Below are 24,376 nucleotides of genomic sequence, written 5' to 3'. Positions count from 1 at the left end.
AGTGAATGAGGTGAGGTAAGAAGGGAATAACTGCCTATAAGGTGCGCTTTCAAATGAAATATATGTTGAAGCCTGAATCATTTTATTCTTAAATTCAATGTTATACCAACAGTGAAAATGGACTTTTTTAAAGAAATGATCAGATCATTTATTTGTTTCTTCAAATTAATAAAAAAAAAATGCTGTTTTACATGACCAGAATCTGTAAATAATCCAGGCAGAAACTCTGTATTATGGAATAAACTGATAAATTGTGAGGTTGTCGGATCAGTGGTTAGGTCAAATTGACCACATATCCCACAAGCAGCCCGGTGTGTCTCTCGCCTGCCTGTCAGACGCGGTTGAACACAGACAGGGCCAACGCCAGCCATTGCTCTTTACATTGACCTTCGCTGTCTCTGTGCGTAATAGTGGCTGGGCCTGCAACCTTCAGCCGCTCAACAATATAGCTCTGGTCAAGCTTGAAAGCGCGAGGTTGGAGGATAATCTCGTAATACACCACAAAGACCTGAGCAGACATACGTTTATCCAGGAGCGTGACAGCGGTCAAATAGAGGCACTTGACCGAGATTATGTGAAAGCCTCAGTCGGCGCCTTTTTCCCACCGCAGACGGTGTTTTCCTGCCCTGATCTCATGTGGCTTGAAATATAAATGCCAAATAATTTACTGTGTTCATTTGTGAAGGGTGTATAGACTAGGTTTGTTTTTTAAAGGAGTGATATGTAGCGTGTATATGTGCGGCACGGATTACAGTGGTAACACGGGGTCGGTTTGATTCGCGTGGCTTTTGTTTGCTTAAGCACTAACTAAATAAATTCCCTCAAGACAAAATACATGTTCCACGTTGATTATAATATAGGAATAAACATGAACTTGTACATGATATATTTGCAGAAGAAAGCATGTTTTATTGATTATTTCATATCGAGAAATGTTTACAAAAATAGCGTCATGGCAGATTCTGGAAATCTGTGCGTCTCTGGAAATGTTTTAAGAACAGTTGCAGGTGCTTCATGTTCATATCCTGTCCGGACAATAGTCTGATATGATAGTTACAACTTTAATCCACAATTCCCCAAGTAAAACAGATTTTTGTTTTAACTACACTACATAGAAACAGTTATTGTAAGATGATTTGATGGCCGCCTTTGTAAGAACTTGGAACAGTTCATTCCCGTGAATGACACTGCGGTACCGAGAAGTGAGATCCGTTCATCCTAATTTGATCTGGTATATCAAAAAAGATGCAACACAAAAGTGAAATAATATTGTGGTTTTCATAAGGTAGAAATAAAAGAGCGGGGCGCGTAACTGAGCGGCGAAGTTTCCCATTTGCGTTTAATCGAATAAACTTGACTTAAATATATATGATCTAAATGCTCTATTTGGCGCAAACTATATTCTATGTGTCACCGAGAATTTCACATTTACAAAAAAAACGACCTGCTTCTCCACATTTGATACGCTATGTCCTTATAAATTTCAAAATTCAGCATCAAAAATAAACTACAAGCGTCGCGTATTGATTTCAATATTGTGCAAATGGCACGTCAGCATCTGCGACTGTTACACATTTAATTTGATATTGCTGTGGGAGATCACATCTAAAGTCAAATGCAGCAGAGATGCGTAAAATCAAACATCCAGACTTTTTTCTTTTTAATCAAAGCATCCTAGGGAGAAAAACACCCTTTAAAAAACACAAGGTCTATTTCTCAGCGAGCTGAATCAGTTTCTTCATTACAGTTATTTTATTTTTTAGCATGCGCACGCAATTTGACGCCTGGTATTTAATAGGAAATTGAGTTTGTAATGCTCTGAATGTGATATCTGTTCAGATATCAATAGCAAAATTAAATCGAGGGTGTTCTGACACAGTCGCCATCTCTGCACACTGTGGGTTCCTTTTTTCCAAAATAAGTTGAAACCCTGTGACTACACGTACATTTCCTTCAGTCTTTCTGTTCCTTCTATCTTTTGTCCTTTGTATAATTTCATTTATTCCCCCACTGAAGTCCACTTTATGTCCTTTTGTCCATACAGGCCCGTCTGCTGCTGACGCCCTGTTTCCCAGGATACCCTCTACAGGCTAATCCAGCATTGTGAGTCCCCACTGGTGAGTCAGAGGTGCTCCCGTTGACCGTGGAGTTGGTCAGTTTGCCTGCATGGCCCCTGTGTGGTCCGCCTGGCCCCTCTGTCGTCGCCATCGCTGTCGGCCCCACATTTCTGTCACCTGTGGATAAATCAACAGTTGTGCGGCGAATCAGGTTCAAATGTACTGATACACACATTCCTGCTCGTTCATTTGTGCGCAGCAAGTAAGTGCAAGCTCTGATTGTTTCGTGTTTCAGTCTGATGGTTTTATAATCCCCCCGCAACTCCAGGCGCGTATCAATGTAGCCAGCAACATGATAACAGCTTAGCCAAGACCATGTACCATTCAAGTTCAAAAACATGATTTAAAAAAAAAATATCATCTTGTGTAAATATACCACAGAAGAAAAAAAAAATAACCACATGTTAAAATGGCAGTTTAGATTTTTTAATAGATGTTTTGGCTGCAAATTATTCATGTATTAATCAGGTGGGTCTGGTTTTGTTTTGGTTGTGCTTAACTGCTCCATGCACGCGCTACAAGCCTCCACGTTTAGTTAATTTGTATTTTGTTGTCTTTTAATGCGTGTTTTGAATCATGTGCATCAAAAGCTCCCTGTTAGCACCCGTCTTCTTTTTCTATAGTCAGACATCCTGTGTGTGTCTTTTCGGCCTCCTGCTCAGCACACTGCACTAAAGACGGTGTTTTCATTTTGAGATAAAGAATATAGTCAATAGATGCTTTGAGGCGCAGGTGTGGTGGCCCATTTTTTCTACCATAAAATGAAAACAAAAACCAGCCCGTAGTAAAGCTCTGGGCTTTTTATTTCACTTGAAGACTTAAACTACAGGAGGTTTCTTTGCAAGACACTGAATGCGTCTATTTAGCTCGCTTTATAGCCCACAGGCCTACCTGACGTGGCGTTAAACTGTACTTTCAGATCCTCCCCACACTTGATTGTTTACTTGTTGTCTAACAAGGTTTTATGGCACGCGCAATTGTCGCATTCACTTCCTGACAAAACCACAGCGCCTCTATCCCTCCAGGATAAGAGTCACACTTCATTTTAAGTGAAATGTGTTGTGTCAAAGTCTGTGATTTCATGTAATTGTTTGATTTTAATGTTTGATTCTAGTGTTTGATTTGAGCCAAATAACATTAACCAAGTGTGTATGTGTGAGTTCATATATGTGTGTACACGCGCGAATACGAAAACATAGCAATGGAATTAAGTTCCTCTTTTGACTTAGAGGTCAAGAAAACGATGTCCTTGAGTAAATATACGGATTCTATCTCTATATCTAATCCTTCATAGCCACTCGTGGTCATTTATTACCAAAAGTCAGCGCTCTGATGTTTATCTTTTAGGCTCCATGTGTCCTGTTTTGTCCAAAATCTGATAAAAACTGAATGTTGCATTTGCGTGAAAGCGCATAAGATGATCTCATCAACCTAAAGAGTTTTGATGGGTACAATTCTGCCAAATTGCATGCTTAAGTAATAATGCTTTACTCTTTACGGACAATATTTAGAGCTAAATTCAAACCAACAGGCAGTTATACTAAGGGCCTACATACCATGATGTGCTCCCTGTTAGTGCGAAGGTGAAGTTCATTAGACTTTTCTTCAGTTTAGAGTTACAGTCTCACATTATCGACCAATCTTGTAACCTAAAGCCTGCGTAAATGCAAAAGCAATTAAAGGAACTCCATCCGGGGCACAGAGGGCCCTTTGCTCTCTGCAAAGGACCCTTTCCCTCCCCCGAACTTGAAGTCGACCGTACAGACAAAGCTTTGGCTTTGAGAGCCTTTACGCTGCTCCAGACTGCAATTTTGATGACCAAGAAGGATGGTCAGAGGATCAGCACAACGACTTTGTTAATACAAAACACACTTGGCATAACATTGGCTTTAATTATGCATTGCTTGTCTTTGTTTTTAGAATATTTTTTTTATTATTGATCTAACAAAATGTTTAGTCTTATTGATTCTAAGTAGAAACTTACCTTAGTTGTGCACAGACATGTTTACATCTCGTTGAAAGTCTTCAGCTGCTGACTTTGAGTCCGTGTAGGTGGCGACTTCCTATCACGCTTGGCCTGTTTTGTGGTGTCTGTCTGGCCGGAGAGGAAAAAAAGCACAGCAGAATACTATAGCAGCTATAAAAACGCAGGTCTGTGCAGAGCAGGCTTTGGTTTTCCTGGGTATCCTGTGCTCAATTACAGCTTAAAAGCTTCAGCACAAGTCGTAGAATTTGTCTGGATTGACTGAGAGGCGGAGCGTGTGGTCGCAAAGACACTCGAGTTGTTTGTGCCTCTGCAATTTATCCAAATAAAATGTCCTGCAAGCCGGACGGTGGATAGCACAAGCTACATGTCTCTTTTCCCCTGTTTTCATACACTCAACGGACGTTAGTTGGTGCTTGCATCGTCTTAGTGTGTGTGATATTTTAAGGTTGTGTTTCACATGTGCCATCAGGAGCCCCTTGGATCCCCATGTGCACATCGGGCTGTGGGGCCAGGCCAGCCGCGGCGGTCTTAATCCGAGCTCAGGTCTCTCATTCACAGCACATTAGAGTCAGGTTGCAGCCTGTCCAAAACAAGCTCCACGGTGGCCTCAGAGCACAGAGCCAGGGAATGTGCACTGTGGCATGTTTACCAAATCACATAGAGGAAATTCATTCATATAAAAAGACACTGGGCATTTATTAAATCATTTTGCTTTAACCTCAGAAGAAAATTAATTTCTAGTACAGAATTATTTGCCTGTTCCTCAATGACAGTTTATCAAGATATTTAGGATATTCACAATCAGAATTTTAAAATAGCTTCCCGGAGAAAATGTTGCTTTCATATTTACAACTATAACTGTGATATATATCTGCAGATATTTTCTTTTAAAATCCTGCGCAACAAGATCTGTTAAGAAACAATGTTATTCTTTTGATTTTGTGTGTATGTTGATGGGATTTACGCAAATATGTATATGCGTCATGGGAATGGATTAAAAAAAAGTGATCTGATGGAAAATATTATTCATCAAAACATAAGTGTCTTGTATATTTCTGCAGACTATCTTCTCTCTGGACGACGCACATTTGAATAAATATTTGCACCAGAACGTAAAGAAATAACCGTGCGTAAAAGTGGAGCGGGCTTGAATGTTACGGTTTTTGGAGCTGTTATTGGCTCCATTAAATCTTTATGTGAGACAAAACAGAGCTGTAGGATGAGAATAATTCAAAAACAGAATAAATGCTTTATTTTCAAGAGGCTGTAACATTTGACTATTGACTCAGACTGTTTTAATGATGGTAGGCGACACTATCAATTCTTTTTTCCCCTGTGAGCCTAAACACTCTTTCTGAGAAGTACATGTCGGTTCCTTCTGCTGTAACTCAAAAGAATATACAAAATATTACACTGATAAAATGTATTTCTTAATCTACAGGTTACAATTTACATAGTTGTTTATTGGTATAAGGTTTCACAGAACAGCAAAATATCTTTGTGCGTGTTTGGTTGAATTTGTATTCTGTTCACCATATATTTCAAGATCGTATTCTGTTTTTATTTTGTCCAAATTTCAGTTTGTTATACTGGTACTAACACAAGGCTGTAGCCAGTTGAAACATTAGCCGCTACTTTGAACATGACCCTGATAACCAAAAGCCCACTGGGCCAAATGCTATGTTGTAAAACCACCAAACGATGATGACTAAGAGGTTTCTAAAAGCAGACTTTGGAGATAAGCTGGTTGTCTCCTTCCTCCAATTCAGGTCCATGTTATCTCTGCAAAGTAAAGCTGCTTTGGTGAATGTTATTGTCAGGTAAGATTCGGATAAGTTGTTTTGCAGAATCCTTTATTTTTCACACATTGGGTGCATAATTTAAAAACAAGGATAACTCGAAAAGCGTAAATTACGCACACATATTTTTCCAGGGCAGATAGTGTGGAAAAACACAGAACATCTGGGAAATTGATATTAATATTTTGGCTAAAGCTTCGATTGAAATCCATCTTCTGTCTTTTAACAGCCAGCATTCAATTTCTCCTCCTCTGACTTCGTTGCATGTTAAGGAATTCGTTTTTAAGCCGACATAGCGATAAAACACCAATGTCAAGCTTTAGGACACATAGCAGTCATGGCTTTTACACTCTTACAAACACACTCCTTCTCTTTCCTACACACACACACACACACACACACACACACATGCACGCACACACACGCGCGCGCGCGCGTATACACAGCCTGAAAATCTGTCAATTTCTGCCGCGTGGTCACGTGACCTCCTCCTCCGTGGAGTGGATGGAGATGGCTCTCCACGTCAGCCTACGTCTCCAAATTTCTGCTTAGCGAACCTGCTTCAAAGAGGCAAGAGGCACGGCGCTTCAGAGCCATGTTCAGGGCGGTTATAGAAGAATCAAACCCCAACATAGAGTTATAGTAGAGGGTGAACTACGATGATGGATTTTGACGAAAGGGTCCCCGTCGGATCGAACATGTATTTGCCCAGTTGCACTTATTACGTGTCGGCGGGGGCTGATTTCTCCGGTCTTCCCTCGTTTTTATCCCAGACCCCGTCCACCCGCCCCATGACATACTCTTACTCCTCTAACCTGCCGCAGGTCCAACCCGTCAGAGAGGTGACGTTCAGGGACTACGCAGCCATTGAAGCGTCCGGTAAATGGCCGCACCGGGGGAACTTGCCCCACGGTTACCCCACCGCGGAAGACATGGTGCACCGGGACTGTCTTTCAGCTCAAACCGCCGTCGTAGGGGACATGTTCGGTAAAAACAGCCCGGCAGCCGCAGCCGCCGCCTACCACCACCACCACCACCACCATACCAGCGCCGGCTCCGCTGCCACCAATTTCTACGGGAACGTGGGCAGGAATGGCGTGCTGCCACAAGCCTTCGACCAATTTTACGAAACGGCGTACGGGAACGCGTCGGAAAGCTCCTCCACAAATGGCTACTCAGGGGACAAAACGGCGACCAAGCAGCCCAGCTCTGCGCCCGAGGACGCACCATCGTGCAGGGATACCGAAGCGAAGGAGCAGCGGGATGAGACGAGCAGCCCGGAGTTATCTTCCGGCAACAATGAGGAGAAATCCAGCAGCAGCAGTACGTATTAAAGTCAGCGCCTTGGTTATGAGAGAAAGTTTGCAATCTTGCGCGCTGCTGTTAAAAATTTTATATGCTGTTTTATAAGCATATAAGGTTTATAGAGGGCCTGTAGACCCCCCACCCCCCAACAAAACTTTGTTATAAACTGCAGGATCACGTGTTTGGAATTGAAATTGGCCGTGAAAGACATCAGGCCGGTGATTTTTTCTGTAACACTCCCTGACGTTTCCTAAAAGCACCCAGTTATGATTGTGAATTCTTATAGTGACCCGCGTTAATTCCATGTGTTATAAACGTGCTTGTTTCACGCTTTCTTAGTGTTAAAAGAGCACTTGCATGTAATGAGGGCTGCGCCTCTGGTTTAAGGTTTAGCACACATGAGCTCTTGTGTTAAAGCAATCATAGACTCTGTGTTTCAATATGTACATTTCCCCCTTTATGTGTTCCATAATATTTTCATATAGCCTGTCTGATGCAACACGCTCTCATTTTCCTGTTGCTATTAGTTGCTTGTGTTTGAAAGTGACGTTGTTTTCATTTGCTAGGAAAGGTCAAAGCCCAAGTGTATTGTCTAGCGAACCAGCACAAATGGTTTGGTAATCTTTCCAGTGTAATATAATATCACTATATGTGGCAGTTGAAATGTTGAAATGGGAAATATGCTATTAATGCTTTATGTAGAGGAAATCCGCTCATGCGTAATCTGGGCAACATCCAGGGCGTATAAATCTTTTTTGTAACATAGTCATGGCTAATTTGAAATGTGTATATTTTCGGTGACCGGCTTTCTTTTTCTGCCTTCCAGATGGACAGAGAACCCGCAAGAAAAGGTGCCCTTATTCCAAATATCAAATCAGAGAACTTGAGAGAGAATTCTTTTTCAGTGTGTACATTAACAAGGAGAAACGCCTGCAACTGTCTCGGATGCTCAACCTCACCGACCGACAAGTGAAGATTTGGTTTCAGAACCGCCGCATGAAGGAGAAGAAACTGAACAGAGATAGATTACAATATTATACGTCTAATCCTCTGCTTTAGGGGTCAAAACAGCATCATCACAGCTTTCTTGGTCCTCTGCTGTGGGGACTGACTGCGTTTACAGACAGACTGACTCTCCGGCTGTGACTCTCCCAGTGTACATTGTGTACCACAATGGCCGAGACAGGAGCAACAACAACACTGCTCAATGGTTAATTTCAAGTTCGAGGACAACAGTATCCTGCGATCTGAGTTACCTAACGAGTGAGCATGAATAAAGTCAGTATGTGGACTTTGCTTTCGCTCTCCAGACTCGGTTTTGAGGAAAAAATGTAGAAAAGGATTTTTTTTTTTGTCCCCGCCAAGACTGTGTGCTTGCGAGGGCCCATGTTAATATTATTGTGACTCACAGACGCCTTGTTTAATTTCCTTTCACGAAAAATTAGCAGTCGCTAATTAACTGATTCAGTGTATTTTGTAATCAAAAGATTTGTTTAACTTTTTTTTTCTGTTTTTGAAATCAGAAAAGTGGTGGTTGTAGGATGACGGCGCCTATGTGACTTTGAATCTGTATTGGTGTGACCAAATAATGAGTCCGAACGGATCAGAATGTAATGTGTTTCTGTTTTTGTGTGCTTATTTATTTTGTAGCCACTTGTTTACTATCTCCTTTAACGCCACGGCTAACCAAGTCCATTATTACAAGCAGGCTGTTTGGGATTCCGTGTTGTGTCTTGGGCTGACCTCAAAAGGAGCTTTTGTCGTCTTTCCTGCAGCCTGCGGAATGAGGGCTATAAGTATTTATATTTTGCGTATCTTTCCACGTTCAAATCCATGCTGTCCTTTCTGATTTTTTGGAGACTATCAGTCGAGTATTGATAACGCAGGCCAAAACCAGAGAGATAAGCTCGTCCACTGGATCCTTGTGGAGTTGCACTGAGGTACACGCCCAACAGATTCACACAGGTATATGCAGCGGGCCGCTTCGGTCTGATATTGATACCGCATAACAGAATATTTTTGTCATGACTCGTGATCCTTTGGTACTTGCAGTCTAAAGAAGATACATTTTCAAGTGTGCTGTCAGGGCAGGGCTGGTCAGGGTCATCGCATTGAATCAATTGCTTGGTATGCCCAAACTATTGTGTATTATACTATATTTCCAAATAAAAAACAAATGAAAAGATAATTGAAAAAATATAGTTCTGCGTTTTTATTGCTCTGTTTTTCCACAAGCTTTTTTTTTCTTTTTTTCTTTCTTTCTTTTTTAAAATGTAGATGTGTAACACATTTTGTGTATAAAAAGACGCACATGTGAAACATTTTACGCACGCAAAATCCACACATTCAACTCACCCTTGCAACAGATTTATTCCAGTCAGGTGCCTTAATGTGCAACAAATAATTAAAAAGCACTTAAGTGCAGCAGATCTGAGGGCTCACATGCAAATTATAAACCACCCAGCCTCATAGAGGCACAGCCAATGCAAACTAAGCATTTTGTTTTGCTCAGCATGTGAAATTTAAGTTCATAAAGTAAGAATAAAATAATGAAGCTGTTAATTCTTATTAAATGCATCCAAATAACCTTAAATATTTAATTATGAGCATCCAAAGATCAACTAGATACAAACTAAAACGAAATGGCATTCTGAGGTGCTCAAATTTCGTTTGTGCTGCTGTGTTTGCAATTATTCTGAACCTTGTATCCCAATATTTTGAGCTATATGAGATATTTTACAACTCTTGCATTCCATCTGAAGGAAATCTTTGTTATTGAACCACAGTGGATAGCTTATAGATCCAACTTTATACATGCCCATAACATTTATTGTTGCTAAACATTCAACATTCTCCACGTACAGTGTTTTCTATTTGTTTCTCACTCTGCCTCTCCATGTAGTTTGTGTATGTGCGCAAACTGTCATTTCGGTGATTGGCTTTGGAAACACTGTTCCAACAGCAGTCTCCTTTGGCGAGGGTCGCCATATTTGCTGTTGTTATCACTGTGTTTATGGGAGCTAGCCGCAGCGCATTGGCGTTCATATATGACAGTCAAAAGGGCCATAAACGCAGGGAGAGAGGCTGAAGTTTATGGTTGCCTCTCTCTGCCATAGTCCGGCCTTGCCTTGCGCATCCTTTACTGCGCGCTGGAATTCCGTCCCTAATTACGGGACATCCTCCCCGTTGCCGCAGCAACGCGGTCATAAAAGCTGTCTGAGAGTCTGGGGCATTTGTACAATTGGAGTGCAGTGCAATAAACCGTCTGAGACCCAAGGTTATTAACTGTGTTACCAAGGAGGCGAGAGCAACGACAGGGAGAGGACGGATAGGAAAAGCCTCTGCATGCCTGCTGCATCGACTTCATTTGAGAGGCTTTTCCCCCTCGTGTGGTTTATCCACCTCGAATCAGTACAGTGGCGACGGCTGCATTCAGGATAAGACTCTCCTCCACCACCGGGCGGCGCTATTGGGACCAATGTCATGGCCGTGGATCTTTTCGTCTCAAAGCTCACCTCGAATGCAGGCAGGTAAAAGTTGTTGTCAACACAGCCATGAGCTTGAATCGTTGTTCTTTTGCAAGAAGAAACCTCCCGAATGTCCAGCAAATTAGACTCACCTCTTGCATGCGAGGCCTGTTAGGAGATAGGAGCCGTTTTGTGTTTTAGTTTCCACATTTCTCTGGTGCTCACTGGGCCGTGCGGTAGAGAAAGTCTTCCTGGGGGCCCTAATAAGGCAACACATCTGTGCCAAACCTTCATGCTGCATGTGCTATTCATTTTGCTGAGCTTGAGCTTTTTAATGGTTGAAGTATAGCACGGCCGGGCTTGTACCTGGAGAGATCCGCAGCCCCGTCCAGTTTAACCACAAATGTTTTTGATTTTGGGGGGGAAGGTCTGCCTTAATTATTAAAAATGGATACAGTTAGTATCTTAACGATACAACAGTAAGCAGCGGGTGCTGGATACAAAACAAATGATTTCATTTTACAGATGGTTCTCATGCTAATGCTGCTCATCTTAAATCACAACAGCTGGCTTGTATGCTCATTCCTCTTCGTCTTCCTCCTCTTCAAAGAATCCGCTAACAACATCTGACGTCCTTCCAGAACACATTATTCTCTGTACGTGCCAAGTGGATAAAGGCTGCTATTAGAAAAAGTCGATTTAATTGTGATAGGGCAGCAAAGGCGTCTACTTTTCCTTCCTGTCATAGATACAGAGCTGCGCTGTGAGGCTATTCGGTGTCATTCCGAGAGGCTAGTGGCTATTCTGGACCCTTAATGCGTGTGGACCGAGTCTCTTTCTCCTTTGTCTCTCGTGAAAAATAAATGCTTCCGCTGGATGTAATAAAACGCCGCATTATTGTTCATAACTGCACTCGGGACGAACATGATACGACTCAAACGGCCTCTTCGGCCACGATTATATGGGCCGGATCAAAGCCAGTGGTCAGAGTAAACTGTTTTGAGGATATAATAGCCGGGCAGCTGTGAAAATGAAGATTTAATAGCTACAATTAATAACTGTAACACCAAGATATCGATAGGCCCCCGTGCCAGTACAACACCATGAAGTGTGTGCAGGCCAAAACAATTTAATACTGGGCACACATAATTAATTGATGTATTTAGTTTCCTTACTGGCTCATATTTCCCACAAGGAGCATGCCACTGTGGGGAAGAGTACACACGCTTTGAACCCATTGCTGTTAGTTTGTCTTTATTTAGTATAGGTCAACATTGTGGTGAATTATTTTACCTTTTTTTTTTTTTTTTTTTAGGGGAATTTACTAAACAGGCGCAAATGCGGAGCGCACGGCCTTTTAAATCTCCCATACTGCGGGGAATGCTCTTAATTTTATATTTCTACAACATATCATTTTGCTTTTGAAATAGAGTATTGTATTAAATTCATACACACATAAATAATGTTCAACCAACTTCCAGTCATTTAAGTCATTTGAAATATGTGTGTTTTGAGCAGCGGCGATTGACAAATGTCCACCGTTGACGCGATAAAATATCTAAGCCAGTGTACATAAATGAGCTGTCAGTGACGGAGCGTTTGAAAACCTAAATGGGCTCAATTTATGAATTTCTCCCGAATTTCCTCATTTCAGTACAACAGGCTGCAAACAAAAAACCCAGGGGGCAAGCGGCCACCTGGGCCTGGTAATGGCAAAGCTGGCCGAGATTAACTTCAACCTGGAGAGAGCAATAGAGTGCACATGGCCAAGGACACTACGAGATGGAAGGAGAGTTTTATTGTGGCCCTTATTGCCCCAAATTGGACCGACAGGATGACTTGTACGTGCAAGCTTTATGCCTGCTTTGCTGTGGCACACTGTGTCTGTACACCGCAAAATGCCGTGATCAATACTTTGGCAGCAAATCTACATTTCTATATGGCGCACGATTGAGATTTTTTTAAAATGTAATTTTGTAGCACCGCACAATTTATCTTCATTTCTTATCCTCTCTGTTCCCAAAACCTCTGAACGAAACTACATCCAGATTTAACGTTTATATTATGTGTGCGATGTGCGTAATGGCATTTGGGCACAGATGAACCAATTTCAATCTCCTAAATTAGTAAGAAAAAATAAATAAAAGCACAGAAATAGAACCACTATTAAATCAAATCCTAATTTCAAATAGATCCATGAAAGTATGTTTCATGTTTTACTGTGAAATGTAAAATTATATGCGGGGAAGTTTTGTATCACGAGGAGAAACCCGGTGCCTAATATAGGCAGGAAGTTATTGTATATCCTGTTACATAGCCTTTGGTGTTTTAAAAATGTAATGTCTAAAGGGTGCAGTAATTCGTCTAACATTACACCAAGTATTTGTTGTATCAACGTCTGTTTGTTTTTCATTACTGTAACTTTTATTGCGTTTAATTACTGGTGACAACAGATTGGTTTGTTGTTGTTTTACGCACGGGGATAGCTTTCTTAATCTTAATGAATTTTACACAGTCCAATATTTGTCTTCAATCTTAAGTTAAAACGGGTTATGTTTGATGTAATATAATCGTTTTAGGAGGACAACGAGACAGCTCAACGATGTAAACTTGATATATAGTACTTCAGAAATTTTCCCTGTGGAACCAAAAATAAAAAGGATGTAATTAAGTAAGTACGTTTGATATTATTCGCTCTATCTCCAGCCAACATTAGTTTTCACACCTTTGCTTTTAGTGCGGAAGAGCTCAGGCTGTCTTGAGGCTAAAGGATGCACCATATAAGACGGCGTTTTGCCAAGTCATTTCGCTATAGGCGAAAAACACTTTATTACCTCTAAGACCCATTGCTTTACTATTGTGTGTCTTTGTTAGTGGGATTCTGCAGCCCTATACTTTTAAACTTGATTTGCCACCTTGCCATATCTCCTTAAAGCAGACTAGTGTTTTTAATGTGTGTGTAAGGAAGAAGTTGGATTTTTTTTTAGTTTTATTTTCCATTTCCATGACTCAGACTTAAGGTTTGAGCTTTTATTAATCTGATTATTTTAACTGTGTTGAAAATATTGTTGAGCTTTGTGGTAACATTTGATTTGCATGTGGGGCAATCAGTGCTTCAGACATGATTTGTTTGTTTGAGTGATTTCAGTGAAGTGATTTCAGTGCTTATTCAAAGAATTTATTAATGAGATGCTGCCTCGTTTTTGTTATAAACATGTATGTTTTTAAACTTTGTATTATGTTGGACCTCGCCCCATGTAAAGGGTAATGGTGGTGCATTAAGGCGAGGTGAGGGAACACACTGATTGCTCTGCTGCCTCCTTTCTCTGCCTCAGCTTCATGATGGATATCTCTCCGGCTGCTACGTAGCCACGGAGTGGGAGGGACTGCCCGTCTTCCAGCATTTCCATTGGTTTTACAGTCCGCACGGCGGAGAGGGGGGGTACCTCTAATCATATCCAGCATGTTTTGCACAAGAAATGTCAGCCAGAAAGAGCTATCTTCTCCCCTCGCCAAAATACACCACAATAATGTCATGTTCGGACAGCCCGTCAGGAAATGCGTTTTTAGTGGATTCTCTGATCAGTGGCCGCACCGAGAACGGCGGAGGTCACTACGCGGGGAGCGCGGTGTGCGTACCTCATAGTGCCGCTTCAGAAGTGCCTTACGGACTACACAACTATGGATACTTCCCAGGTATGGGTAAGCGGAGCGATGTGGGTCCCCAAAACATGGTTTCTGCCTCTGGCGCGTACATGTCTGGTATGGAGATGTGGATGGACGCGCAGAGGTCATGTCGAATGGACCAAGAGCACCCGGTGGGTCCCCAGGTCGCGCCCTGCTCGTTCCCGCAGAATATTAAGGAAGAGAGCACCTACTGCCTGTATGAGCAGCCCAAGTGTCCTAAAGCCTCCACCGCTGAAGATCTTACATATTCGAGGTTAACGACAGCCGGCCTCGGCTCGAGTTCTTGTACAGTTACCGATGGCGGCGGCGGGGGCTCAGTGCCTGTGCCGGGCTACTTCCGCTTGTCTCAGACGCACGCACATTCTCATAAACTTTACAACACCAACGGCCCCCAGCCGAACCCTTCCCATTCTCATTTTGGCCTACACCCCATTGCTCCTGCTCGCTTCCACACGCCACCAACCTCGACTGCTGCTCCAGCCACGGCGCAAGAAGGGAGGAACACCGAGGAGCCCGTGTCCTCGGGAAACGCGGACCTGCAGTCTCACGCTGCACCGGGGACCGACGAGGCACGCGAGTCCTCGGATGCAGAAGCCTCCTCAGCTGACGAGACAGAAGAGCATGACAAAGACAGACCAGCAAAGACAACTAAAGGTAATCACAGGTCATCATAGGTGTGGTCCTGCACTGTTGTTTTATCTGCATGCAGCGCAGGTAGAGTGAGGCTTTTTAATGGCACCTGTGAAGTTCTATTTTACAGGTTAGACTTGCAGTGACAAGTCAAGACTTGGGTATGGAAACTTTGTATTTACATATTATTGCCTTTGGGTCTTTTGTCTCTAAGTTGGTTATACTATGAGTGCATTAGAATGGTGTATATGTGCATGAATACGCCCCGAAAGATTATGCGTGAAATTGAAAAATGTGTGAAAAATTTAAGGATAAAACTAGATTTGGTTTAATTAAGCAATCCTATAATATTATGGAAACTTTAGGAATTATTTTTAGATACTTACGTGTAATATAAAATATTTTAACTATCCATAGCGTTAGCCAATATTTATTTTGAGCGCTGCGTAAAATGTAAGTGGGCCTACATGTGTTTGTGTAGGCCTTTTTTATTTTCCTTTTATATATTTCTGTGCCATAATGTCTTTTCTTCTTTCACGCTTCATGACAGAAAACAACGTTTCTGTTTCACAGAACTATTGGTGTAAAACGTAATGTGATATTTTCAAACCATTGCTGGCGTTACAACTGTTTAGTCTGGTGAACCTACTTTACGCAGAAGACACACACACACACACACACACACACACACACACACCATAGTCCCTCATATTGCAGTGCGTAAAAGAGTGTTACAGTAATGTGTATACAACCATAAACACAAACCCACTCCTAGATGCCCCGTGTGTGTGTGTGTGTGTGTGTGTGTGTGTGTGTGTGTGTGTGTGTGTGTCTATTTTGGTCACTCACTTACTAACACACACACACACACACACACACACACACACACACACACACACACACCATAGTCCCCAGTGTTGCAGTGCGTAAAACCCTGTATCTGCCATTTTCTTTAGGAGACGCAAAAAGTGAAAACACGGCCAACTGGCTGACAGCAAAAAGCGGCCGGAAGAAACGCTGCCCATACACCAAGCATCAGACACTGGAGCTGGAGAAGGAGTTCCTCTTCAACATGTACCTGACCCGAGAGCGCCGCCTAGAGATCAGTAAAAGCGTCCACCTGACGGACAGACAGGTTAAAATCTGGTTCCAGAACCGCAGGATGAAACTGAAGAAAATGACGCGGGAAAACAGGATCCGGGAGCTCACCTCCAACTACGGATTTTCATGATGAACAAGGTGATCACATTGAAATAGAAGATAACTGGTGAAATCAATGACACCCACCCACCCTCCTCCAGCCCCCCCCCCCCCCCCCCCCCTCTCCCTTCCTCACCACATAATGACTCATTTCACTGTGGGGTACAACTTTCCTTTATTTCCAGACACGCTTAAAGTCGATGCATCGTCCTCTGCGAGCTACTGAGAATCAGAAAGAGGAAAAATGAATGTCATAAGTTCTATTCGGTTGTTTTCTGATGTTGTGTTTTTGTATTGTCGACCTGTTTCTGTCACTTATGTCGTATGGTTGGATATTGTCGTCAGTGGAGTTAAATTAACGCATTTTTTTTTTTTTTTAGAAAACACATTGTGCCCTGGAAGGAGGCTCAAATTACCCACTTTTCCCTCGAAACGCTGGCAAAAAATTATTCTCCAAATTTAGCCAAAAAATGTAATTTTATTTTAATTGGAACTGCATGATACAAAGATTTCGTGCATTATTTTACGCAATTATAAACCACTCTGGAATATAATGCCCATGTATCACCAAGGGAAAAATAATTCACCTTTGACCATTAGATGTAGTCTTCCATGATATAGGCCTATTCTATGTATGAGCTAAATGTATGAATTGAATCTTTAATCACGTTGAGGACGTTTACACGAAAAACGGTGTGCAAAGTGAAGTAGGAATGTTTTTACTGTATATTTCTGTGTACATATGACATTGTGATTTTGTGTAATGCTTAATAAATTATCAGCTCGCATTGAGGAGTAGCTGCTTGTATTTTTGTGCTGTGGGTTTATACATTTATATTAGTCGACGTGTGTTTTACAGAAGAGGAAAAAAGAGCTTTGTTGAAAATCCTAAATCCAATATATTATGGGCTCCATCGCTTGGGACTCACTAGTTTTTTGTGAACCGGCTAAGAAATGTTTCTAGAGGCTAATGTAATGGCCATCGGAAATAATTAAGGTATTAGGCTATAAGCCGTCTAGCTGCATGCCCAGCCGGCTATTGTAGAGTTTTATGACTGGCTGGTATATGAGCTTTCTCCCTCTCCTCTAAGAGCAGCTTCAGTCGTGGGAGAGCCTTTCAGACGGAGAGGAGGCCCGGCTCTCAGCTAGAAATCTGAACTGTACAGATACACTGTGGATAAAACTTTACCTTCTGCTTTAGTTTGGCATTACTGGGATTAACGTTTCGAGGATCGGGTAAGTCCATTTATCATTGTGAATTTGTATCATTTTGCGCCTTGTTGCACCGGGTAGTGTGTACAAACAGTTGTACTTTCTCAATACAGACGTTTTTTGGACACTTGATGACGGGACCGACGACCACTGTGCATTATGAATTGGCTGATTGTGTTTCACTCTAGGCCCGAATCGACTGTCGAGTGGTTTAGGTAGTTTCATGTTGTTGGGGTCCATTTCTAACTCTGCAACATGAAACTGTCTTAATTGCCCCAGTTCTACACATCGAAACCAAAAGGAAAGCAAATCTGGGACATAAAGATGATGGAATTTGATGAAAATTGTGGAGAGGTGTTTTGGAAGCATGTTCTAAAGCCCTGTGGTTTATACACCAGGGGAGGGGTGACTGGATGTTGTGTGTATTCTTAACTTGTCTCCTGTAATGTTCTTCTTTAGACTTCTCCTACTTGCTTCTCGTCTTTAAGATAAGCCCGCACGGGCATGTGTGCTGAATTTAAACGTGATCAAAGCTGAGCTGCAGTATATGCGTCGTGGACTTGGGATTAAGGGGAAAGCCGTGAGTGTTTTCCGTGAGTAGTAGTGACGCAGACACGCCAGACAAGGCCTCGGTTACGACCACTGCAGTGGAGGGGAAGGGGAAGGTGAATGGGGCAACAGCGACCTCCGTGGGCAATGAGACCGGATGCTTCCGCTGCGCAATAGTGGCTCAGACAAAAGGAGGGGAAGGGCTTTATGGCGATATTTAGATCCGCCAGACAGGCTGTTATCTGCAGAGGCAAAAGAAGTGAATAGCCCCTGCGGTAAACTGGATGAAAAAACACCCTGATTTAGGTTTACAGCCTGAGAGCCATTGGCAAAGTGGCGTCTTTTCCTCCTCTGAAGGTGTTTGTCTATTCTAACTTTTAGTGCACAAATAGGCGCACAGCCGCTCCTTTCCCCCCTCGGCTTGTTTGATGTCTGTTGACCAAATAATGTGCAACTACCAGTGAGGTGATAGCTTGCAACCAGAATGCACATTATCGACAGCTTGCACCTTTTTTTTCTTTGCTCCTCTTCTAAATGCAATAGGAAAGAGCAGTGTAAAGAGAATTCCTGGGTGTTGAATTGCCTGTGGCCTTGCGGGGTGTTGGCCAAGCTCTCCGTTTATTTAATAAATAAAACACGCAGCGTAATGTGTGGGAACTCAAGGTTGCAGCTTTGTGGACGTGATCTGCAATGTGCCGTTTGGCTCAGGGAATTGTGGACGTTAAAACGCACACAGCTGCTGCATTTTGTGAAAGTCCACATTGAGTTTAGGTTATTGAAACAATTCTGTAATACTCAGACATTCTTAGTATATTGTAAATGTTGTGTTACATCAATCCATTTGCAGATAAATGCATTTTTTGTGCCAGTTAAAGCTCAGAATTTCAACTCAGTTCACATTTGTATTTATCAATTAATTTATTTTAATGTTAATGCATCAAGTGGGCATTTTTCTATCAGTTTAATTATTTTATTTATTTGTTATATTTTATAATCTCAGTCTATACTACATGTATTTAGATGTGCCTTTGTCTCCTGGTGTTCGACACTGCTCGCACCATTTCATTTTAAAAGGAGGAAACCACAAGCACCACAATATATTTTTAGCTCTATTGAAGTGTAACGTTATACCGACGCACTGGCTGCAAGCAGGCATTAGAGATAATTTGTCGACGGCAGTGATGATGGCAGCATATTGGTCCGTATAAGTGATAACGGCGGTCTAAATAATAAACGGGTTAAACGCTCGTTAAAGAAGGGAGAAATCGGGACCCGCCATTAATGCAATGTGGAAAATATTTAATTAATAATAGGCAGTTGTGCTTAAATTCAGTGGGTTAATAACACATATTCACCACATATATTTGGTTTTATTTGCTCGTTTTAATTCATGCTATTTCATATTTGCATTTTCTATTTTTGTGACTCTGTTGTAACCAATCTATTACTTTATATTTTCTAACATTGCAGCCATGGGCGAGCTTTATTATATTATTTATTATCTATGTGAGTGCCTTTTCATTGCAAATGTCGCCAAACTAATAATAGCTGAATAACTGAAACTAACAAGACAAACTTTGAATTATAATAGCGCTGCTTCTGTTTTCTTTTTGTTAATCTGTTAATTTTCAAAATAAAATATTCCCCATTTTAAAGAAATACAATCTCATGTTTCCTTTTTATATATAAGAGGTGTATATAGTCCTGTATTATCTTCGTTAAAACTGTATGCATGCTGCAATGTGAATTATTAGATGTAAGAAATAGTCCCAACATATAGTGACGTGAAATATCCACGTCTAAATCACTAAATGTGGTTATTGTTAAAAATAGCACCATGTAAGCGCTGTGCTTATATGCGTAATGTTTCCAATTCAGCTTTCTTGTAATGCTGAGTGTTAAACTCAAAATAACTATTTAGCTTAATATTAGAATTGACCCGCTTACTTCTGGTGTGTTTGTCAGTTTTTGTCTGTTAAATATGTTTTATGTTTCTTTAAGAAAGGGAAAATATACGAACACTGGAGGATGTCTAATACAGCTGAAAAGGAACAAAATAAAAGAGTGTAATCTGTAGTAAATTGATACGTTGATCCAGCTTTGAGCTGCTACGTTTCTTTAATATAGTGCTGGTTAAAATGTGTTTTGGTGAACAGCAATGGTAGGGTGCTTACGTGTCCTATAAAGTACCTCGTAAAATAAGGCCTCCAAAAACATACTGTATCGTTTTGGATAACCGAGAAGGGGTTTTTAACAGCAGTAGCAGTAGGTTGAGTTACTGTAAAAGATGTTTTCCATTCAGTCATTCATATTTTCCGTCTCGCAGATAACAGATCTAAGTCATATCTTGATCATTCTTAGCTTTAAAACTAGAGGTTGTTATAGAGGAGCGGGTGAGTATTTAATGACCAAAGGGATTGATTTATCCTTTATTGTTCAGCCTTTATGATCACGTGTGTCTGCTACCCAATGGCATGGCAGCCTGTCTCCCCATTACTAGCCCACTGTAGTTCTCAGTGGGGCCAAGTTGCTACTTGATTTCTCCACATTGTTATTTTGTGAGGCTGGGTTTACTGCGTGTGTATGTGTGTGTTTGGTGTGTGTGTGCGCCGTTTTTACTTTTGCATGTATCTGTTGTACGACTGCGTACATGTGAACGTATAATTTTTCTGCCATGTCGACATCCGGAACACTGACTAGTTACTACGTCGATTCCCTCATTCTGCCCGAGAGCGAGGAGCTCTCTGTGCCGAGATACCCCTCCGGTCCCGGGCTCCAGCACTCCAGGCAGCCCGCCTCCATCAGCGACCACAGCGAGCTTGGAACCTGCACCTTCCCGTCCAAACCTCCGGTATTCGGGCCGTCATGGAGCCACGTCCCTGCTCAATTCCCGGGCACCGTCTCGTCTGTATATCATCACCACTATGGGCATCCCCAAGGCCCGGTCGGTGCAGATACAGATGCTCGCTATCAGTCGTGGCTGCTGGAGCCCATGTCTGGTTCCCTGCCCATGGCCGGATTACCGACGACCCATCACTACGGAATCAAACCGGAGGGTTTGGGGACGCGAGCTGACGGCGCGCTGCCCGGCTCTCACACGGCGCTGCTGCTCTCCGATTACGCCAACGGGACTGTGGCGACGGCATCACCGGTGGAGAAGGACGCACTGTCCGGCCAGGCAGGGGACATAAGCGGTGAAGGTGAAGAGAAACCGGGCCTCGATCCAAGTAAGTCGCTGCAGAGTCCTTTATGTTTATAGGCTACCTACTATTTATACCGCATAAAGCTGTGAGGACTGGGGTGCGTGATGGGGGTGCGCGTCTGAACAGATGCCATTCTGAACGTGCCATTTCCTTATGGGGACTGTTAATGGCAGAGCTCCCATTGCTATATTAGATAACATTCTGAAGCTTTTAAAGTGAGTAAAGATAAACAAGTGGATGTTTTATTTGGATGTAGCTGCAGGTTTATATGTATAATCATCTTTATTTTCATCAGAAGAAATTGGATTTTTTTTGTAATATATAAAAGTGATGTTTGTTTTTGCATTTGGTCACTCGGCACCGGACCCTCACACCACTGTCGCACCCCACTCTTTCCAGATAACCCAGTGTCCAACTGGCTCCACGCGAGTGCCACGAGAAAAAAGCGCTGTCCGTACACCAAGCACCAGATCCTGGAGCTGGAGAAAGAGTTCCTCTTTAACACCTACCTGACCAGGGACCGTAGGTACGAGGTGGCGAGGCTGCTAAACCTCACCGAGAGACAGGTTAAAATCTGGTTCCAGAACCGCAGGATGAAGATGAAGAAGTTTAATAAAGACGGCGCACAGAAAGAGAGTGACTGAACCGTAGATCCACATTATTTAGGCTGTTAGCGAGCTTTGTGTGTGGAAGCTCTTAACTCTGCTGGACCTTGTTTTTAAACTTCATTGTCTTATTGTTCTATATAACAGAAGCTATTAGGCTTATTTGTCTTGTAAAAAAAAAGCATGTTGGGCTTCAGTTTGATGCGACTACCTTTATATTGCACAATTTTAACGGTGCCCACTCGTTTTGTATTTGTTCTTTTTTTCTTATGTTGATTTGAATTAATACCTCGTTAAAAGTGTATTAGTTGGCCTGGTCCCTGTGCTTGTTTGTGTATGGATGTTTCTAGCTGTGTGTGTGTGTCCTGGTTTTGTAGCTATATTTGTTGTCTATCTCAGAGTCACCTGAGCGTATAGTTTGTAAAATGTATTAATTTTTATTGTTGTTTCTCCCTTCCTGCTTAGAACTATGACTGATGACCATGAGTTTGAATCTAACATTGGAGCCGTAGAACACAGGCTCGTCGCATTTTGAAGTAGGTGCATAAACCTCAGAAACCTCTTGAAAATGCTCAAACAGTAGGCCCTAAATTATATTATAGAAGCTATATTACATGACACGATTGACTACCTATGTCTTTCAACTACCTACAATAACCTTTTGTCTCCGATGGCGGATTACAGTAGATTTGCTTGCATTAGATGCTATGAATTTCAGGGAGTAACATTACATATTGTTTGTTAGTGAGAGAAAATTAAATAAAAAAAAAAAAACACTGTAGGCTACTTATTGAATACCTCACGGTCTGCTGACCGTCTGACTTTTGGTTCACAAATGTAATTTGTACTTTATTTATTAAATAAAACAAATTATATCTGCGAATGCATGCACGTCATACTCTTATTTCATTCTGGCCTCACATCGAAATTAATTATGTTTTGTATGTCTCATTTCACGAATTCTTGCAGCGCAGAAAGTCTTGTTTTGGTGCTTTTTTTTGCACTGCAAAAATATGAAGGTTACTGCTGTCAACCACACACACATGCATGCACACACACACACAAATATATAAAGGAAATTGTCAAATATATTTGAATATTTGCGCAATTAATAATAGAGGGTTGGCTCAAATTAGATAGTTTTAACAGGTATTTCTAATTAATCTCCAGCCTTTTAATTTGCAGGGCGCGCACACACACACTCACATAATTAAAACGCACACACCTATAGGTGAATATGTGTGTGTGTGCGTGTGTGAGTTTCTGGATTGGGGACAGAGCTGCGTCTTGGCAGAGGATGTTGTTAGCTGTATACAGCCATAAAAGACAATTACCGCTATAACCTTTTATGGGGTGCAAAGCGCTGCGAGGCGAGAGGACACAAAACAAAAAAAGACATCGAGGGCTTCGACAGCTGAAGCCCAAAATAATGCAGCCGATGTGCTGCTGTTCAGCTCAGATATGACAAGGCCGCTCAGCCCAAAAGCTCCGTCATTAGCGCCATGTCAACACAGCCATTTTACAACAGGAACGCTTTTTGAATAAATATTATGAAATATAACAGCCCCAGGAATTTTGGATTTGAAGCGCAACGTGACCTCAAATAGTCTGTCCCAAAGGTTTTAGAGAAGAGGTTTTAGTTTTAAAATATGGCCTCTGCGTTTTTTAAGGCTGGTTCAAGTCCCTGCATGTTGGAGGGAAATATTTGGCACAAGGACACAGAAAATAGGAGACGCAGTAAATCCAATGTGAGCTAGCTGCAGAGCTGCTAGGAGCTCATGGTCGATCCTCACGGCTCTGTCACATACGCCAGGTTATTTAGTTCTCATTAAAGACTGCACACAAACTGATTATTGTAGTTAGAAGGTAACCCGGACTTTAGTCCAACTGGAGTGCTGTTGTGACGCGTTAAGGGACGCAGATGGACCCAAACTTCAAAGACTCGACCAGAGACAGTGCAATAAAACGCCTGGTCTGCTATACTGTCTGGCATTCCAGTTTTAATGGTTTTATGGCCGTCCAGACACAATTAGGCCGTTTCCAGAATGGCACCCATTTGTTTTTTCTTCTCTTTCTGTGGGACTGCGCTCTGGACAAAAGGCCGAGCGGAAATGATCAGCTTTATTGGATTCTCCCCGACGGGGACGCGCAGGACTCACGGTCATTTGGAGCGATCCTTTGTTTCTACCTGGGAACCTTCCGCCCTCTGCTCCTTTGCTGGGCCCGTCCTAAAGGAGAAGGAGCAATAAAGGCAGCAGCTAGCTCCAAACACAGTGGTAGGCCTATAGATGATGCTTTTTTACAAAATAAGTCTGGACAAGTCTGTTTAAAGACATCCGCAGTTTACTTAAAATCCAAACCGAAACAAAAACATACCGTTACCTTTGGAGCGTCATTTCTCTGACTTTAATCCTGCATTTTTTCCGGATTGCAACAGAAAGGAAACACGCATGCGCACTGCTGCCTCCCCACCCTGCAGTCCCTGTAAGTCACCAGAGGGTGGCGACACTGTTCCACAACGTCACCCTACTACTTTTAACCCTTCTCCCTAATGAACCTGCACTGGAGAACAAACTGTAGTAACATTTTTAAGAGTCCAGCAAAATAATTTCACA

The 24,376-nt window shown here is 42.1% G+C and overlaps 4 protein-coding genes and 1 long non-coding RNA gene across 6 annotated transcripts in view; 4 read left to right on the top strand and 1 right to left on the bottom strand.

Annotated features, from left to right (window-relative positions):
• Positions 1-24,376, top strand: part of hoxa3a (homeobox A3a) — an 82,131-nt gene that overhangs the window by 21,215 nt on the left and 36,540 nt on the right. The window contains exon 2 of the mRNA XM_033637840.2: positions 2,045-2,117. The gene's annotated coding sequence lies outside the window, so the exon portion shown is untranslated. The remainder of the gene's footprint in view (positions 1-2,044; positions 2,118-24,376) is intronic.
• On the bottom strand, positions 887-24,231 carry LOC117264057 (uncharacterized). The gene is made up of 4 exons (XR_004502235.2): positions 24,144-24,231; positions 23,921-23,989; positions 4,102-4,208; positions 887-2,234 (listed from the first exon to the last, which is right to left on the bottom strand). It is a non-coding gene; the product is annotated as an uncharacterized LOC117264057 (long non-coding RNA).
• On the top strand, positions 6,234-9,396 carry hoxa11a (homeobox A11a). The gene is made up of 2 exons (XM_033637851.2): positions 6,234-7,226; positions 8,035-9,396. Exons 1-2 carry the CDS (start codon positions 6,563-6,565, stop codon positions 8,265-8,267), a joined length of 897 nt encoding a protein of 298 aa, XP_033493742.1. The 5' UTR covers positions 6,234-6,562; the 3' UTR covers positions 8,268-9,396.
• On the top strand, positions 10,132-16,990 carry LOC117264046 (homeobox protein Hox-A10). 2 transcript variants are annotated; one of them, XM_033637845.2, is made up of 3 exons: positions 10,132-10,738; positions 14,011-15,016; positions 15,949-16,990. In XM_033637845.2, exons 2-3 carry the CDS (start codon positions 14,155-14,157, stop codon positions 16,221-16,223), a joined length of 1,137 nt encoding a protein of 378 aa, XP_033493736.2. In that variant the 5' UTR covers positions 10,132-10,738; positions 14,011-14,154; the 3' UTR covers positions 16,224-16,990. The 2 variants fall into 2 exon arrangements, with proteins under 2 accessions (XP_033493736.2, XP_078032200.1); XM_078176074.1 differs by lacking the exon at positions 10,132-10,738 and having other exon boundaries at positions 13,919-15,016; positions 15,949-16,231; positions 16,378-16,990.
• hoxa9a (homeobox A9a) lies at positions 20,252-22,644 on the top strand. The gene is made up of 2 exons (XM_033637853.2): positions 20,252-21,180; positions 21,556-22,644. The coding sequence occupies exons 1-2, from the start codon at positions 20,628-20,630 to the stop codon at positions 21,798-21,800; spliced, it is 798 nt and encodes a 265-aa protein (XP_033493744.1). The 5' UTR covers positions 20,252-20,627; the 3' UTR covers positions 21,801-22,644.

Source organism: Epinephelus lanceolatus, chromosome 16 (genome assembly GCF_041903045.1).
Source record: "Epinephelus lanceolatus isolate andai-2023 chromosome 16, ASM4190304v1, whole genome shotgun sequence".
NCBI lineage: Eukaryota > Metazoa > Chordata > Actinopteri > Perciformes > Serranidae > Epinephelus > Epinephelus lanceolatus.
This window is presented reverse-complemented; position numbering and strand designations above follow the sequence as displayed.